Consider the following 18,979-nt stretch of genomic DNA (forward strand, 5'->3'; position numbering starts at 1 on the left):
TTGTTTTGAAGTACCGTTAATTTGTTGATTATAGATTGGTTAGCACCTAGGTACAGGCTATTGCAATAGTCCAATTTGGACTGTATGAGGGCTCTAGCAAGAGTGAGACAGTTATTTGATGATAGGAAGGGTTTACTGGCCGTAATTAGTTTGCCTGTGTAGGCGGAGGCTGAGGTGATCATGTTGGTTTATTTGGAGCGGTTAAAGTTGGCATCAAGGTAAAAACCTAGGGTTTTCACGCTTTTGGCGATGGGGATGGTGTGACCATCAATAGTGATGTTGTAGTTGGGATTAAGTTCGGACATGTTACTGGGAGAGCCGACAAGGAGGAGCTCTGTCTTCTCATCATTCAGGCAAAGGCCGTGAGAGGCCATCCATGCCTGAATGATGGAGAAGATTTCATTAATCCGAGTGACGTCCGCATGGTAATTGCCTGTGATGGTGAGGAGTATCTTGGTGTCATCTGCATAATTTGTGTAGGTGACACCCAGACGGTCCAGTTGGTCAAATAGTGGCTTTGTAAATATGTTATACAAAGTAGGGGAGACACAGGAGCCTTGTGGGACCCCACATGTGATAGGGATGGGGTCTGCTGCAGCTGTTGTAGAGAAGACCCGCATGGTTCTGTTCGCCAAAAAGGATTGTGTCCAAGTGACGGCAGAGGAGGAGAAGTGAGCTGCGGTGGCTAGGTCGCTGCAGAGGATTTTGTGATCGACCAGGTCGAAGGCCGCTGAAGGGTCTAAGAGGAGTAGGATAGCAGTACTACCTTTGTCTTTGATTTCATCAATTTGATTTTTGAGGTCAACGAGGGCATTTTCTGTTCCATGTTGAGGTCTAAAGCCAGATTGACGTATTCCTAGCAATTGGTTGGATTCCAGATATTACTGAATTTGGAGGTAGGCGACTCTGTCCAGGATTTTTAATAGGAATGGGACTGTTGTGATGGGTCTGTAATTGGTCGGTATGGCTGGGTCTAGTGATTGATTTTTTAAAAGTGGGAAAACCCATGAATGTTTAAGGTTGCTGGGGACTGAGTTATTGATGAATGATAGGTTAATAAGTTTAGTGATGAAGGGGGATAGATCTCTAGCTGAGTCTTTTATGATCTGGGCGGGACAGCTGTCCCCTTTGCAGTTCGACGGTTTTAAGGAGGTGATGATTTTTTGAACTTCTATCATAGTTACTTTCTTGAACATGAAGACCGATTTGGTATCGATGGGTGTTGGTGAGCTAGGGTTGGTAGACTTGGTGGAGAGTTGTTGCCGTTTGTCCTCAATTTTAATTTGGAATCCTATGATTTTGTTGTTAAGGGCGTTTTGGATGCTAGTGCACCACGGTTTGTCTTTCAAGCAAGTGTCTATAGGTGGGTTGGGATTTTCTAGTTCTTTTAGGATTTAAAATAATTCTTTGGTGCAGGACCCTACCTGATCAATCCTGACGTTGTATGCATCTTTTTTGGTGCGAATTATCTCACTTTTATATAAAGTAGATATATTCGTAAGATTTGATTTGTTTTCTGCAGAGGGGTTGATTTTCCATAAAAGTTGTGCTTTAGCCTTCTTTTTTCTGGGTAGCTTGAGTTCGGGGGTGTACCACGAGTTCAGATGCGCTCTTGGTTTATCTTTGCGCAGTTTCAGAGGGGCAATGGAATCCATCGCATTGGCAATGGAGTCATTGAAGGTGTCAATCATTAGGTTTAGATCAGCGTTGGCTGGAAGTGCGTTGAGGGTTGGAAGGACCAAGGGTAGTAGGGCCTCGGCAGTAATGTTGCGTTTGTTTCTGGTTGGACAGGCTGGTGCCATGGGGCACTTTTTAGGTGCTACATGATTGATGTTAACTTCAAGAGGGATGAGGTAGTGATCCATCCATGCAAGAGGTTGGGGATCCTTACAGATTGTGTTGCAAACGTAAGTCACTACCCAGTCGATAATTCTACCTTTCTGGTGGGTGGGGAGGGCATTAAGTTGTGCAAAGCCATGTTCTGTTAGGGCATTGGCTAAGGATGCAGCAGGGGCATCATTGCGGTCATGGTCGCCAAGGTTAAAGTCTCCAAGGATGATGATTTGTGCTGATGGCTTGGTGTTTTCAGCAATGAGAGAGGTGATGTCTTCTTCAAAGACCCCAGGGGGCCCTGGGGTCTATATACGAGGTGAAAGGTGATTGTGTTTGTGGGGGAAGTTTGCAACTTGACTGTGAGTAGCTCACAGGATTTGAGTGACACTGAGGATACTGATCTAAAATCTAAGGAAGATTTGGAGATGATTGCTACGCCTCCTCCCCTGGCGTTCGGTCTATCAACTCTGAAGGTAGAATATTTGTCAGGGATGGCTAGCGATAAGTAAAGTCCGGACGCTTCATGAAGCCAGGTTTCAGTTAAGGCTAGGAAGTCAAGATCATTAGTTAGAATAATGTCGGCGATTTCTGTGGGGTGGGCAGAAATGGATCCGACTTTGAGTAAGGCTCCTTTTAGTGGGAGTGGTTTGGGCTTATTAGGTGGCATGTGCTTCTTGTTGGTTTTGGTGTTTGATTTGGTAGTGGGCCTGCTAGTTGTAATCGGGAGTCTGGTGTCTAGTCTGTTGTTATGGGCTGTGAGGTTAGGTGTGATAGTGGGGGTAGGTCCTGGAGGCTTGGCTGGGGCGGAGGGTTTCGCGTTAGGTTTGGTGAGGTTAGAGATAGTATTGGGTGAGGCGCTGTCTAGAACACTGGGTCTAGTGTAGCTAAGGGTATTGTCAGCATTGGTTGGGAGGTTGGTGTTTATGGGGGGTGTAGAAGGTGAGTGGTAGGTGGATGGGAAGGTGGTCCAGGATGGTAGGAAGGGTGTGGGGCAGGGGATGGGGTAGTGTCTTGGACATCCAAGTTTGGCGAGGCCGTCCTTGAAGGCTATATAGTTGTTACCGCTGTAAGGTATGTGGTACAACGTGATACAGAAGGGGAACATGATAAGAGACAGCCAAGTGATCACGGTCTGACTACAAGGTTACACAGTGCTGGTGGCCTGAGTTGTGGAACTCGTTGGATGAGCAACACAGGCTGGGGCAAGCAGGTAGCTAATTTGACCTGGGTAGGGGGTAGGTCTGTAGGGCGACACCTAGATTCAGAGTAATACACTTAGCTAAAATGCAGTGGGGCAACACCTAGATATTGTATTCTTGAATAACTCTGCTGAGATGTTGGGGTCTAGTGAGAAAGGCGGTGCTAGGCATGGAAGGTTAAGACAAGCACTAACGTTCTCAGCAGTGAGTTTTTTTGCGCTTCTAGCTAAGGTAGCAGGTGCTGGTATAATAGATTTGGCGCATGGTGTGGAGGGGATGGTGAAATGTAGGAAGTTGTGATCTGGCCATGGGAGGCAGATATTAGATACAAGGGCTGTATCACAATTATGGTCTATGATCCAGTCGAGGATACGACCTTTCGAGTGAGTGGGAGAAGTGACTTTCTGTGTGAAGCCCAGGTCGATTAGGTCTTTAGTGAGGGAGGACGCTGTTTTGTCATTTGAGTCGTTGAAGCCTAAATTGAGGTCACCTAGGCCTAGTGTCTTAGTGGATTTTTTGATATTTTTACCTAGGAGGTGGGTGACCTGACACTGGAAGACCATAGTGGCTCCTGGTGGACGGTAGATAACGTGGATATTTATGGTGTTTTTTTGAGAGAGAGCTAGTTTAGCTGATAGGATGTCTACATTTTCTTCTCTTTGGTGGGGTATCAGCCTTAAAGAGATGTCTTCTTTGAAGATTAGCGCTACGCCCCCTCCCGTTTTGTCAGGCCTATCCTGTCTAAGGCTAGAGTAGCCTTCAGGAAGTGTTAGCGTGATGGCCGGTCCGGAGGCTTTGTGAAGCCATGTTTCCGTGATGGCTATTATGTCTAGGTCTTGGCTAGTGATTAGATCATTCACTTCTAGGGCATGGGCATTGAGCGAGCAGACATTAAGTAGGGCGCATTTGTAGGGCAGAGGCTGGTTGTGATTTACAGTGGGATGGGGGTGTCTTTTTTTAGATGGTGAGGTGTGTTGTTTCGTGGTGTTGTAGGCAGGTATTTGGTGATGTGCTTTAGTGATAGTGTGTTTACTGACTGTGGTGCAGTGGTGTTTGCCGTATGTTCTGTAGGGGGTCCGTGATCCTAGTCGGGAGTTTCTGGGTGCTACGGGAATAGGTACAGTAGCAACATTCTACGGGTGGATGCGTGTCCTAAGTCTGTGTTGTCTGGAGTGAATTGAGGGTGTGTGCGTGGCTGTATGCGATGTATGTTGGGTGGGGCTGGGCAGGTAGTTCGTGGTGTCAGGGTTCTGGCTGCTGGCGTAAATGTGGCTGGTTAGCTCTAGTCCGTGCGAATTCTGCATGCTTTTGAGGAGGGTGAGAGCGCGGTGCCTAGCATGCAGATGAGGAATACATGAATACAGATGAGGAATACATGAATACATGATGGGCAAAGGTGGTGGCGCAGGTGCAGAATGTTAGGAGGTGAAACCAATTGGCTCTTCCCCCTTTATTTCTCATGAAGATAGGTGAAAAATGTTGATGGGATGCAACACATCTGGATTGTACCTTGCTTGCTTGTGCATTAGCAACATAGTGCCTACCCTTTCGGGTTGTTTACTGTTTTGTTCGCCACCGTTTGCAATGTGGCGATTACTTCATGTAATGACTATTTTGGGGGAGAGGTAAAATTAGGGCATATTACCATTTTGGGGATAAATGTTTGTGCAGTTTTGACATTTCTGGTTGGTTATTTGGGTGTTTCCGTTTTGAAGAGGCCACAGCAAGTGGGGGGTGAATAGCTGTTTTGGGTGGTGAGTGCGCGTATACAGTGATGGCGCTTTGGGGACTTGATACCTTTTTACGATCTGATCGCTGCACCTTCTGAAATCACCCATGGCAAATCATGATTATTAATTGATTTCACAAGGGGGCAGTAGTTGAAATTGATTGGGATATCCCTTGTCTGGTGTAAAGCTGTAGACCTAGCAGGACTGCCATCAGTGCAGGAGATTGATTCTTTTAAATATTCTGGCTGCTGGTACAGGCTGATCTGGAAGAATGTTGGGTTGGCAGGTCACTGACTGGAGTCCATATCTAACTCAATAGACTTCCGTCTGTGTTTGCCGCTTTGCCAGATAGGCCACCTAGCCATTACAGGAGAGATTATATTCCTGGGACTATTGTACTAATTTGTGAATATACCCTACTTGATTCTGTCATTTTTAGACTGCTGTGCCAGCACATCTTTAGACTTGTGCACGAAAATGGGAAAATGATGGTGTCCCTGTCACTCAATCCATCGAAAATAAGGAGCAAGGGGGGCTGTCTCTACCAGATTACAAACATATGCACTACAATGGGGAGGATGAATGAGCAGACTTCGAAAATTCTTATTATGCAATGTCACATTGCAAGTCTGTTATGATTTGAAGGCAACAAATTACCCACCTACCCCTTTCCTCCCACTGTACAATTTCTATTGGGTGCATGGGAATGGGCTAAAAGGTGGTGGGCTAAAGATACAATTCCCATATATAGACCTGAATTGCTACAATGAATTCGGGTGCTGCCTGACCTTGTTATTGTTATAAGCCCCTCTTCTAATATTATTTTCCCGAAGTTTATTCCGTAACTCATTTAAAATGTCAGTCATAATGAAGCTTTCCCTGCAAAAAAACGATTGGACTGAAATGCCCCTCTCCAGCTCCCCTCAAACTATCAAAGTGACTAATTGGTGGGATGGCGGATGGTGATCTACGTGATCACTGCGCAACAGGATTTTGCAATTCGATCTTTTCGGATTCGCAATTTACAGATGCACAGTAATCATGTAGATACGTTTGTTCCTTATACAATTCCACACAGTTCCACCAATCTGCACCAAATTGTGCATAGTTACCTGCGAGGACCCTCCGGACGTCACTGGCTACATCACATGTTGATGCCCCACCACGATCCTGGATTTCCCCTGCACACATGAGGCGGTTGCCTGCAAGCGGCAAAACATCAAGGTGGGCATTATTTTAAATGTTTCAATGCGAGGAGCAAAACTTGAAGGCCTCAAAAACCAAGTTTCAGGGCCCTGGGACACACCGTTTTTGACAAATTTGCAACGTACACAATCGTAGACGGACCGGGCAAAGCTCATTTTAAGCTTCTAGATGCCAGCAACTAAACTCGAAGCTCCTCCAAGTTTTTATAGGGCCTAAAATGCACCATTTGCGAAATATTTGAACTGCAATGTTATGTTGTTCCTCATGCAATTCCACACCGTTCCACCAATCTGCACCAAATCTTCAATAGTTACCCATTGGGACCCTCTGGACATTACTGGCTTCATGACATGTGGATACTCCACCCGTTTCCCAGGATTTCAGCCCCTTCACACATGAGACGGTTGCGTGAAATCGGCAAAACATTGTGGCCGTAGAAGGACCGGACAAAGCTAATTTGAAGCTTCTTGATGTGAGGAAGAGGTCCCAAAGGGACCAAGAAAACCATGTTTCAAGGACCTAGGAAACACCATTTCCAAGATATTTGCATTGCAAATTGGCAAAATATCAATGTGGTTGTAGAAGGACCGAACAAAGCTCATTTCAAACGTCTCGATGCCAGGAACACAACTCAAAGGTTGATAAACATGCTTCAAGACCCTAGGATGCCCCGTTTCTGAAATATATGCACCACAATGCAGGGTGTGGCAATAGGTGGGGAGAGAGCACAGATGGTCTCATTATGCTGCAGCACACCAACTCTCCCCTCCACGTCTGCTACAGGGTATGTATACTAGCCACACGTGCCCATTCTCAGTGCGGTTAACTTCAGAGTGCAAAGCAGATAAAATGATAACCGACTCGGAACAGGGAACTACAGAATCATTGATTTTCATAAGTGACACACAACAGTGACCTAGAGGATCATTCATTTTCAACAATTGATGAGTGTTATCATGTCTGTCTACAGAACCCGTATGAAGAATGGGCACTTTTTGCTAGTAATATATAAATATAGCTAGGATGTGTAACTTAGAGTATACTTGATTTTTACTTGTATGTGTTTGGCCCAATAAATGGCATATTTGTATAAATCTTTGTGGACCTGTAATCAGTGTCAGTCTCTGTGTGTACCTACCTACACACCAAACCACTGATTTCCTAAATCTAATCCTTCCTGTCTGCCTACACAACCCACAGAGAATTTGGTTAGACCAAGTGTGACAAGCCCGTACTAGGTTAGCCTCTCAGAACCCCACACAAGTGGCGATTCTGAAAGTCTCTTTTAACAGTAAAAATGCTGGCCACCATCATAGAATTTGGCAGACACTGGCAAAAAAGCTTCTGTTTCGACCAGGTGGTTAGCCCCTGTCAATGTATTCTATGTCCAAGTATTGATTTTGTTCTAACGTAAGCGGTTTGTAGCGGTTGATTGAATGGGAGCTGTTTGAGCCCCTCCCTTCTGTTTTGGATGTATATAAGGGAAAACACAGCATGATAAGGTTTTAACTTTATGTGTGGGTGTTCATTTCTAATTATGTAAATTGTTATTTTCTCTTTGCTTGCAATTTTGTAACGATACTGAAATATATATATATTTAAAGTATTTGGATAACCATGTGTAGATCTTTGTTAAACCTGATGACATTTCCTGTGCCTTACTTGCTCTGAGTGCATGTTTTGCATATAGAAATATGTAATGATGATCCTGTCTTTTGCATCTCTTTCTTGCCTATTTGCAGGTGACTCAAGAGGAAGCCACTCAGTTTTATGATGAGCTCAACCACCATATTTTTGAGCTGGTCTCCAGTTCCGACGTGAGCGAGCGGAAAGGGGGCATTCTTGCAATTGGTATGTGCGCAAGCGACCTGCTAAGTGTGAGCAGTGTGCTGATGTTTATGAAGTAGGGCATGTGTTCAGTAAAACGTCTATGCTCTGGTTTGTGATGAAGATGTGTTGGACATTGCAGTCATGGCTGTTCAATGTAGATGTCAGGGTGCTACAACTATCTTTGTGGGTGAAAGTCTTGGGTGATGTAAGAACTATATCTTCTGGGTTGTAGATATTTCTTAGAGGTGTAAGGATGACAAATGGTGTTAATGTATCTGGAAGAATTCATGGGGTGTTGGTATTCATATTGGGCTAGCGTGTCTTTGTATTTCTATGCTCTGGTGTAGGTGATCTGGTGCTGGATGCACTTGTAAGAGCACAGGGGGATGGTGTTGTGGATCTGGATGCAGTTATCGTGGCGCTAGGTCCAAACATGTTTTGTTGCCATGTTGGAGGGTGACGCAAATTGATATGGATGTTATGAGTTGGAGTCTTGATATGGCCAAAGTCTTACCTGTCGTTACTTCTTCCACAGTAAGCTTAATAGGCGTTGAAGGTGGAAATGCCACCCGGATTAGCAGGTTTGCCAATTACCTCCGAAATCTCCTGCCTTCCAGTGACCCTGTTGTAATGGAGATGGCATCGAAGGCCATGGGACGCCTAGCCATGGCAGGAGACACATTTACAGCAGAGTATGTGGAGTTCGAGGTGAAACGAGCTCTCGAGTGGCTCGGGCCTGAAAGAAATGAGGGGAGACGACATGCTGCAGTGAGTTACCTAGTCATTTTCTCTTTGAGGATGAGAGGGTGGGAAGGATACATTTGCACTAAATGGTTTCCTTGGTGAAGATTGTTCACTTTTTGCCAGCTGGTAAATGGACTAAGAACAGGGTCATCTGCTTTCTTTACTTGGTGAACGGTTAGAAAATTCCTTTTTTGTTCGCGTGATTGACTGACTGAAAATTACCATAAGACTCACAAAACTATTCTTCAGTAGCTAAAGTAGCCCTTGAGCTTCTTAACTGTGTCTGAGTTAACTCTTTAGATGCCCATAGAACGCATATATGTATACATGTCCTAAAAAGTGGCATCCTTGCCTTCTATGGTATGCGGAAGCGAAACGTTTTCTAACATGGTATGTGCCTCGTTAGTTGCCTAGGACTGCTATCATTAGGCACATACATTTTGAACTGGCCTTAGCCAATCCTGTTGTCTGGGAGGAGTGTGGCTTCCACTGTATGCACTTTCTGGATGTTTTGTTCACTTATTTTATTTTTTAAAAAGCCAGTTTGAATTAAATTTGTCAGACTGCTTGTGTTTCAGGGGAACCTGAAATCCACATACTACAAATGAAGTGACCTTTCACAGCATTTCACAACTTTCTGAATTTCTATTTTGTGGGTGGGAGAGCAGCAACCTGACTCATCTCTCATTTCTTCTTCTCGCACCTTTTTCTGAGTTTTTTGTTTATACAAAACAAACTCCATTAGTGTTATGGTGGGTGCAATAAAAGAAAAATGAAAACAAACATTCTACCTCTATGGGAGTAGAATAAGCCATTTCAGCAAAGCCACACTGCCACAGTGCCACTCAACAGCCATCCCTGGAAGTTCTCCTCCAGTTCAGAGTCACTTGGCAATTAATTGTGGGTATACGCATCAACTTTAAAGCATGGTGTTTGCTTAACATATCCCAATGCGCCAACCATGATGATATCGAACTATATTACCCTGCTGACCCCTATAAAGGCTAACACAAGTTTGTGGTAGTCTGCCTCCTTGAGAGCTGTTTGTCTTGGTTTGATAAAGCTTTGTATAAAAAAACTGCTACCCTGCAAGACAGACCATGTTCTGAAGCAAAAAGCATGCTTTCAAACTGATTTGCATGGATAATGTGCTGCTATTTGAGTCAAGAAATCTGGCTAGGTGACCGGACAGAGTAAGACTGGGAAGCTGAAATGATGATTCTATGAACAAGTCGTCTATGCAGTACAACCCCACCCCTTATTCACTAATGGAATGAAATGCGCATTCCCTGTTCACCCGGTTGACAATAATATGGGGAATTTTAATGCTGAACTCCGAATCCTCTGCAAAGGCGGCATCTGGTGGGACTTTCATGGTGTTTTTTAGATTCATGGCTGCTCTTTCCCTGAGCAAATGAGCGGAATGTTAATATCAATAATTGTAGCCAAAGTGTGCAGAGTTATATAGAAGGCAGTGCCTAGTTCATTAACATTTTTGAGGAGATTAAGTGACTCACAGAGGAGGGTGTAGTAGCAGGGAGTGCAGAATAATATGGTGTGGGATAGGAAAAGATATAGCATGCTGCTGCTCGAGAGCTCAGCACTGATTATATTAATGCAAAATGCGTATGTTAAACTTGTTTATGAGGGCTGGCTGTCTAGTATCTAATCCTGTTGGTGTGTGTAGCTATTTGTATGTCTGTGGTGGTTGCCTTTATACTTACCATTCTAAGCATGTGGGGTGATAGCGTTGGTTTGTCATGAGGCTGTTTCAAGACTTTCACTTCTCTTCCTTTAGGTGCTGGTACTCAAGGAGTTAGCAGTCAGCGCCCCCACATTCTTCTTCCAGCAGATACAGCCCTTCTTCGATAATATTTTCTATGCTGTCTGGGACTCCAAGCAGGCAGTTCGTGAAGGTGCTGTGGCTGCTTTGAGAGCCTGTTTGATCCTCACTACCCAGCGTGAGCCAAAGGAAATGCAGAGGCTGCCATGGTACAGGGTAAGTGTTGCTCTCCTCTTTGAATGGATGAGGAATGATTATTCCTTTGTGCCCAGACTGATGGAAGTTCTGTAAATCTCAGTTAGTTATTGTGGTTCTGTTTTTTACGTCTGCTTGTTGGGGCTTTTTATGGCCAGCTGTGAACGAATGGATTGGTAGGACATAGTAGGACTTCTGTAGAGTAGCATGGGGGTTCTGTACTCTCAACGGTAGCTGTTCTATAGAATCCCAACATTGGTTACAAAGAGTTTGCATGTTGGTTCCTTAGGGTTGGTGGTTCCTCTTTGGGTAGCGCTCCCTGGGGCTTGTACAGAATGAATGACATAAATTATCTTTTGGCAAAGGCAAGTTATTTAGTTAAATTCCACCTTGGTAAGAATCCATAGCATTCAACTCCAATCAAAAATTGTGATTCAGACCAGGCCGCAAAGCGTAGCTGGTAGGTAATGCAAAGTATTGTTCTTGTAGTGGGTCTGAGCCATCTTTAGCCCAATGTGTTTACTGAATGATCCCCTTATTTCAGTATGGGGGTTTTACATGAGAGCAAACTAGATCAGGTGACTAGCTAGTTCCTTGATCCATTCCTGTCTGATTCAAGTACCCTGTGCATTCATATCATTCAACTATGATGCAACACCCTAACTTCAATCTACGTTATTTACATTTTTCAGTTTCAAAACTTTAAAAGACTTCAATCCAATTAAGCAAGGGGTTTTGTAACAATAGTCTTTAATGACTTTTTCTGTTGAAGTTGTTTTACTTTGGCATCATTGTTTTCTTGGAGCAAACAAGTTCAAAAGGATCAAACCATAAACAACTCTCCACAAAAGTGGATCATGCAAGGTTTAATGGATTAAAGTGTTTAATTTGCAGTAGTTTACTCGCACAGTGACGCATTTGAATTCATCCTAGTTTTAATTGAGTGAAAACATAGGGGCAGAGTTATGGTTGTTTTCCGATGGCGGTGGCACAGTTTTGGTTGCTTTAGAAACAATATCGGGTACATTTTCTGAGTTTTGTTGTTTTACACTGCAAGCAGAACATCCCTTTAAGAAAGATTGTTCACTGTATTGCTTTTTAAATTTGTGTGTGTTTATATTATAATCCCAATTAACAGGAAAGCCGTCAAGAGTGTAATTGTTTTGCAGAAGATATGGAAATGGCCAGACTAAATGGGCGTTTGTTACTCATTTACGTGAAAATCTAACTAGCTAGGAATAAACAATATGGTTGTAATGTGAAGGCAAAGACAGAGCCTAGTGTGAAGTACAGTTTATGGTGTTGCAGCATTTCCAACCATTGTTCTTCGTCTGGAAACTACAAAAGAAACATCCTTTCTGAAGATGTACCTCTGTGGACATTGAGGCACACACTAACAGTAGCTTCATAGAATGACATCAGTTTAGGTCTGATAATGACAGCACAAAGCAGGACTGCCCGTATTTTAATATCAAATAGGTATGAGGCCTGCTAGGACCTTTAAGTCTGAGGCATTGTCCACTCTCTTAGCTTAGATGCAGAATGCTAGGAATCACCAACCCTTGACAATGTGTGAGAAATCTGAGGGTATTCTCACTCCTCGACCCCTTGGATCCTCAATGCAAGTGGCCAGGGAAAGGCCATCGCTGTTGGATCCTGAACATGGGGGCAGAGAAGCAAGGGAGGATCACCTGGGTGGAGGATCCTTGGACTAGGAGTGGGGTACCGTGGGGCGAGACATTTTCCTAATGACAGCCCTGCCCCAACCTTTATGGCCTATTATAAGTCAGTTCCCCTCATTTCTCCACCATTGACACTTGTCAGGCAAAGCGGAACAATCATCCACACCTGCAGCCTGTTAAAGTACTACATGTGTATAAACGGAGCCCAACCCAGTGGAGCAGGGGAACAATAGAAGAAGGATCAGGAGGCTGGTGCGGGAAGCAGAGGACCCTCCAACGTGGCGTGGGAGTGGGGGACTCCCTGGAGCAGACGAAGAAGGTGAAGGAAGCCGTGCTGGGAGGCTGCCCCTTTTCTTTACAATCAACATGCTCATTCCCCTTTGGTGGAGTACCACCCCAGGAGTGTCTGAGGGGCAGGAAATGGAGCCACTGCAGTGAAGAGAGAAGGTCGTGTGATCGGAGCTGCAGGATCTATTTTCAAAGCAACCAGTGAGTCTCTGTAAATGGAGAAACCTGGAGCGCACGTGTGAACTTGAACGTTTCTTGAAATACTTGTTTCGGAGAAACTATCTAGTTAAAGTGAAACGAACAAATATTGAATCACAAAATGAAGGGAAAAAGAACCCTACGATAAAGACTTCATTATTGAATACTGAATTGAATTAAAACGTTACTACTAACTAGATGAAAGCTGAGGAGAGGAGGTTTAAATAATACATTGAAGTGCTAAAATGAACATAATTCTAAGCCAACCACAGTATGCTGAATTATAAGGTGATCTGAAAAGAACAGATGACCAAAAGATATTGAAGCCTAATATACAGTGAATTATTTTCAATATATGTGTGAAAGCTACAAAATCATCCAAACTGTGTATTCGCCAACATTTAACTAAACTGTGGAAGACAAGAAAATGTTGTGTTTTCTTTTGAAGTGTGGCACCTGGAGCATGGGGAAGGGAACCCCGAGTCCTAACTTGGGGAAGGAGACCCCGAAATCTGAAAAGACTAATTGCTTTCTAACTTAAAGAAAGGGAACTTTGAGACTTTACTTTGTTGAACTGTTTTATACTTGGGGAAGGGAGCTGTAGAAAGCTGCGAGATGGAAGAAGCTCAGGACTTTCTGTTCAACACTGGTTTTCTTTAGGTTGCTGACATCCCTACACATTGTATGGTTATAGTTGTGAGGGCAAGTATAGGTTTTGGGCACAGACAGATTCCGAAGTTGAACTCTTTGACTCAGACATTCCATAGTTTTATTTAGGTAGGGAAATCCCACCTTAGCATATGGCAAGTTAGGCCGTTCTCCATCCTGACAATCAAGTTAATAAAGTTGATTTTGAATCTAGAATCTGTTGTCTGTGTCCTCCTTTATGATGCCTTCACAAATGCTACTTCTGTAAGTAAGTAGGGAACTGGGAGGTAGAACAACATTTTTAAATTAACATTTAGTATTTTAAATACTTAATTTGAATGTCTGCTTTTTTCACAGCAAACCTTTGAAGAGGCAGAGAGAGGGTTTGATGAATCCTTTTCCAAGGAGAAGGGTGTGAGCCGTGATGATCGTATACATGGCGCCTTACTCATCATTAATGAACTTGTCAGGATCAGCAGCATGGAGGGAGAGGTGAGATTTTAGTCTGATACTAGGCTCTTTTGCAATCCTAGAATTACCATCTTGTAACCATTCAAGGAGCATTATTTACGAGTGGGTAGTGCCCTCCTGGCTTTCAGGGGTGTTTAAACCGAGCAAGGCCTTTTTGTGGATACCCCTGGTTTGGGTAGAAAGTAGTGCTGCATGTTTATAAATTCATTCATTTGATTTGTACAATGCGCCTCCACGTAGAAAAAGATCAACATCTGGGAACACAGTAGGTTGGAGGGGAAATAAGAGAGAGTGGGGGGAAAAATAAGGAATCTGCAAAATAGAGAGTCGTGTCAAAGAGGAAAAGCAACTTGACCGATATATAACACTGTGGCGTCTTCCTGGTACTTGTTAGGACCGTTTTTCTAAAGTCTACCGACTCTGGTCGCCCGTGATGTTGCTATGTGCCCCCCACACCCCTCTGGTCCCCTGTGATGTTGCTGTGTGCCCCCCAACCCCGCTGTGGTCCCCTGTGATGTTGCTATATGCCCCCCACCCGCACTGTGGTCCCCCGTGATCTTGCTATATGCCTGCCACCCCCACTGTGGTCCCCCGTGATGTTGCTATGTGCCCCCCTGTCGTCCCCCGTGATGTTGCTATGTTCCCTTCCACCACCCTCTAGTCCCCTGTGATGTTGCTATGTGCCCCCTATCGTCCCCCGTGATGTTGCTATGTGCCCCGACCCCCTCTGGTACCCCTTGATGTTGCTATGTGCCCCCCGCCCCCTCCCCTGCTCCCCCGTGATGTTGCTATGTCCCCCCTGGTCCCCTGTGATGTTGCTATGTGCCCCCCAACCTCCCCCTCTGGTCCCCTGTGATGTTGCTATGTGTCCCCCACCCTCTCCCTCTGGTCCCCCGTGATGTTGCTATATGCCCCCAGTCTCCTTTGGGCCCCTGTGATGTTGGTATGTGCCCCCCCGTCTCCCTCTGGTCACCTGTAATGTTGTTATTATGTGTCCACCACCCCCCCCTCTGGTCCCCTGTAATGTTGCTGTGTCCCCCCTTTCTTTCCCCCTGTTGTCCCCCTGCATGCCTTCCCTGATCTCTTCTCCCTCATCCCTGCTTCCAATTCCCCCCCCATTCATTGCAGGAGTTGCAACATTATGTGTTTCACTGACCTCTGCAACTGTTTTCGCTTTCCCCTCTGCTTCTCTGCTCTTTTCACTGTTTTATTTGTTGTTCTCTTCTGCTCTCCTCTCCCTTCTCTCTCTCCTCTCACTCTTTCTGTGCACTTACTCTATCTGAATGGTCCCTGGACCTAGTATGATACTTACATTGTTTGTCTCCCCCCCCTTACTTGTTACTCCCCCCTACCCCTCCAGCACTATCTGAAATGTTGTCAGGCCTAGTACGATAGTCGCTTGTTTTGTTCTTCTCCCCCCACCCTTTCTCCTCCCCTCCCCTCTCCCTCACCTTATGTAATTCTCCGGGTCTACCAGAAATGTCTTCCGGCCTTGTACGGTAGTCACTTGTCTGTTTCCCATTTCCTTTCTATCTGTGTCTTAGCACTTGCACTATCTGAAATGTCGCTAGGCCGAGTATTATAGTTAATTTCACATTTTTGTTCATGGCCTGTAGAATGTTTTGTATTTTCCCATGTTCCCTCACTTGTCGTGTAGCGCTTTGAAACACATTGTGTATAGGCGCTATATAAATAAACTATCATATCGTATCAAAGGGGCTTTACAAAATCATACCTTGGGTAATACAGAAACTCCAACTCTTGGAACAGGCCTGTACCACTCAGTAAAGGGGTTTCGAATGGATTGTGTCCTCCAACGTATTCCTCATCTTCGACATGTTCTGTCCAGCTTAGGCTGCTTCGGAAATCTTCCGGCCGAGGGAGCCCTGCGTCAATGGCGTTGAGTCGATGTCACTCGAAGGCCTCCGGTCGAGGGTGACGTCATCGTATGTTATAAGTAGCATGCAGGGCGCCCGTTAAGCCCCAGTTCAGTTTTTCCGCAAACGTGTTTGTTTCGTGAAACTCGGCGCGCCTCGTACTTGTGAAGTATTTGCTGTATCGATGTCTTTGTTTTCTACTCCAACAACCCCTCGTTCCGGGTTCAACCCACCACCTTCTACAAACACCGGTTGCTAATCTATGCATAGCATGTGATATAAGCAGATTCCACAAGCCTCAGAAGGGATACATTACTCGCCGTAATCGTATTTCTGATGCTTGTATCTGTTTAGATTCACATGCGCCCACCCTTCCTCCCCTGGAATATAAAGTGCATAGATGTTTTTTCTGGGCTTTGTGTATAAGGTGCTTTACTACACCTGTACTCACGCTACACTTCATGCACCCTCATGTCAGAAACAAACAATCTGAGAGACCTAGACGCATGAAGCACCATGGGTACGGTAGATGTCACACTAGGGATAGTATTACTGGCACGCCCTGTCAGCGTCCCTTTTCGAGTTTCGAAAACAAAAACTGTAATACTCTGAAGCTTCCACTAGACGTCTGCCTATGCGTAGCATGTGAATCTAAGCAGATACAAGCATCAGAAATACAATTGCGGTGAGTAATTTATCATATATTTCTGAGGCTTGTGGAATCTGCTTAGATCACATGCTGTGCATAGGCCGACATCTAGTGGAAGCTGCAGAGTATTACAGTTGTTGTTTTTGAAACTCGAAAAGGGACGTCGACAGGGTGTACCAGTAATACTCTCCCTAATGTGACATCCACTGTACCCATGGTCCTTCATGCGTCGAGGTCCCTCAGATTGTTTTTTTCTGCCATCTTAAACGGACACACAATAGCGGAGTTCCTCTTTCAGCATATCGCCATTTATTATTACCAATAGTTTTTCTTTCTATCCTTTATATTCACCGACTATCGAGACCATCAGACGGCGGTGAAGAAAAGAAATGAAGACTCCCGTCGACGGATCCGTTACGGCCTTGGAAGGCCGCTTCGGGCTTCGGCCCACACACAGGGAGAGAGGGGGGGAAGGACATTGTAGAATGTATATACCTCTTTTCGTACACTACATTCGCCTAGCTGCTGTGTCTTTCCGTTATGAATAGGACCCCTTTTAAATTTTGCACTAAGTGCAATAGAAAGTTCCCATGGGTCGACAAACCCCTTGTGTGTAACCTTTGTCTCTCTCGGGACCACGTCAAGGGTACCTGTCGAGCGTGTAGACAAGTGGTCTTCAAACCTTTTTGGCCTGGGCCCCTGCTGAACAAAGTTTGGGCAGCCCAGGCCCCCCACCCCAAAAATGCCAAAACAACAGTATGTACAAATGGCTATGAACTATTGCGCACAGTCACTGCACCCTACTCCTAGTATAGTCCCTGGGCTCCCCCATCTGCTCCCATCACAGTCGCTGGGCTCTCTCATCCCACTCCTACCCAGTACCTGGGCTCTCCCCACCCCATCACAGTCCCTGGGCTCTCCCCACCCTGCTCCCACCACTATCCCAGTGCTCCCATCCATCCTGCTCCCACCACAGTCCCTGAGCTCCCTCCACCCCATTTACTGCACAGTCTGAGGGCCAGTGGGAGCAGGTGAATTTTTTAAGTGGAGGGGCATACATATTCCCCACAAAAATGCTATAGCGACCGAGCGTAGCGAGGGAGCCGGAATCAAACAAGGGAGGTTCGGGGGGGGGGGGTTATACCCCAGTGAAATCTTTTAAAATAATGGGTTCAAATGTTGCATTTTACAGTATACTTTAAACAAAAATGAGTAAAAAGCCAAACAGTTTGCAATTGGTGCTGGGGGGCCAAGGTGGAAAGCATGGTATTTTTGACTGGACATCTATGATAGATATCCAGTAAAAAAAAAAAAATACCATCCCTGTCCACTGGGCTCCACAGCGCATCAGAAGGAGAGCTTATTTTGGCAGGTGGGTAGGGGATTGTGCAACAAGGGCATGTTTAAAATGCCTTTGTTGTAAAACCCTCCCCCCCACCTCCCACTTGCCAAAATCAGCTCAATGGAGCAAAACAAACACACCCACACCCACACTCACGCTCACACACTCACACACACACTCATTCACACAGCATTCACTCATTCATATGAGCACCCATCACCGTGCACTCATTCATAACACAAGCATACATAGGGGCCTGCACGTGGGTGCTGAAATGCCCTGCTCCAGGTTGCTCTGTCCATATGTGCGAGGAGGCGCAGAAGCTCCCCCTCACATACAGATGTGCAGTGCCCCAGCCACCATTTCCAATGAGCTACGCAAGGCTAGCGAAGCAAAATGCCCCCAGCCTTGCATTCCTCAGTGAGCATGTGCAGCTGGGGAACTGAACTGTCAAAGGGAAACAGTGTTTCCCTTTGACAGTTCAGCCAGCCCAGGAGCACTCCCTTAGCTGGAAAAAGCAGCTGAGGGAGTGCTCAGTGTTTCACTGGGCTGGCTCCTCGGCTCCTCCATTATGGGTGAGGGGGCCACTGGGTGGATGCCCCCTCACCCATTATGGATGAGCCGCAAGGCTCGGACTGGCCTATAGGGCAATGCCCGTATCAAAAATGCAAAATTCTAGTGTAGGCCAGTCAAAATGGGTCACTTTTTTGGCCAATGTGGGCCAGTTGGATGAGTTATTTTACTCTACAGCTAGCAGTTTTGACCATTGTTGTTGAATAAATATTCTTTAAATATCACAATTTGTTTACATTTTAACAAAGAAAAAGTGGTACTATTCAAACAGTCTGTGAATAAAGGAATGAATATCCATTTGCAACTGCGGGACACATTTTCATTGGTGCCTGAGACAGTTTTATGCTCCAGTCCGACAATGTGAGCCGCCCCAGCCCATTTCCTTCAAACTAAAAAAAAATATATATTTTTTACATTTCATGCTTGGCTCTCCTGGGGGGGGGCGCGCCCCACAGTTTGAAGACCTCTGGTGTAGACTTTTCAAACCCAAGACATTGAAGGACTGCTTAACTAAACGCTGTGCCCAACACGACAGGCTGCTCGAGGCAATGGAAGTGGAGGGGACCTTCAGCGACAGCAGCAATGCAGCAGTATCCGAAGGCGACAGGGTTACTCCGGTTTCCCAAGCGCAGGCCCCTGACCCCAAGAGACAGGCCGGCAGCCTTCTTACGGGGATGCCACCCGGCGGGGGAAGCGCTCTCACAGCCCCCTCCACCAAACAGACAACCCAC

General features: G+C 45.4%; 1 protein-coding gene across 4 annotated transcripts in view; it reads left to right on the forward strand.

The window, feature by feature from the left end:
• Positions 1-18,979, forward strand: part of MTOR (mechanistic target of rapamycin kinase) — a 2,476,747-nt gene that overhangs the window by 46,679 nt on the left and 2,411,089 nt on the right. For all 4 annotated transcript variants that reach the window (XM_069609933.1, XM_069609934.1, XM_069609936.1 and 1 more), the window contains 4 exons: positions 7,711-7,819; positions 8,334-8,566; positions 10,341-10,541; positions 13,694-13,828. In XM_069609933.1, the coding sequence (XP_069466034.1) occupies positions 7,711-7,819; positions 8,334-8,566; positions 10,341-10,541; positions 13,694-13,828 (678 nt within the window). The remainder of the gene's footprint in view (positions 1-7,710; positions 7,820-8,333; positions 8,567-10,340; positions 10,542-13,693; positions 13,829-18,979) is intronic.

Source organism: Ambystoma mexicanum, chromosome 8 (assembly GCF_040938575.1).
Source record: "Ambystoma mexicanum isolate Mex_15411 chromosome 8, UKY_AmexF1_1, whole genome shotgun sequence".
NCBI lineage: Eukaryota > Metazoa > Chordata > Amphibia > Caudata > Ambystomatidae > Ambystoma > Ambystoma mexicanum.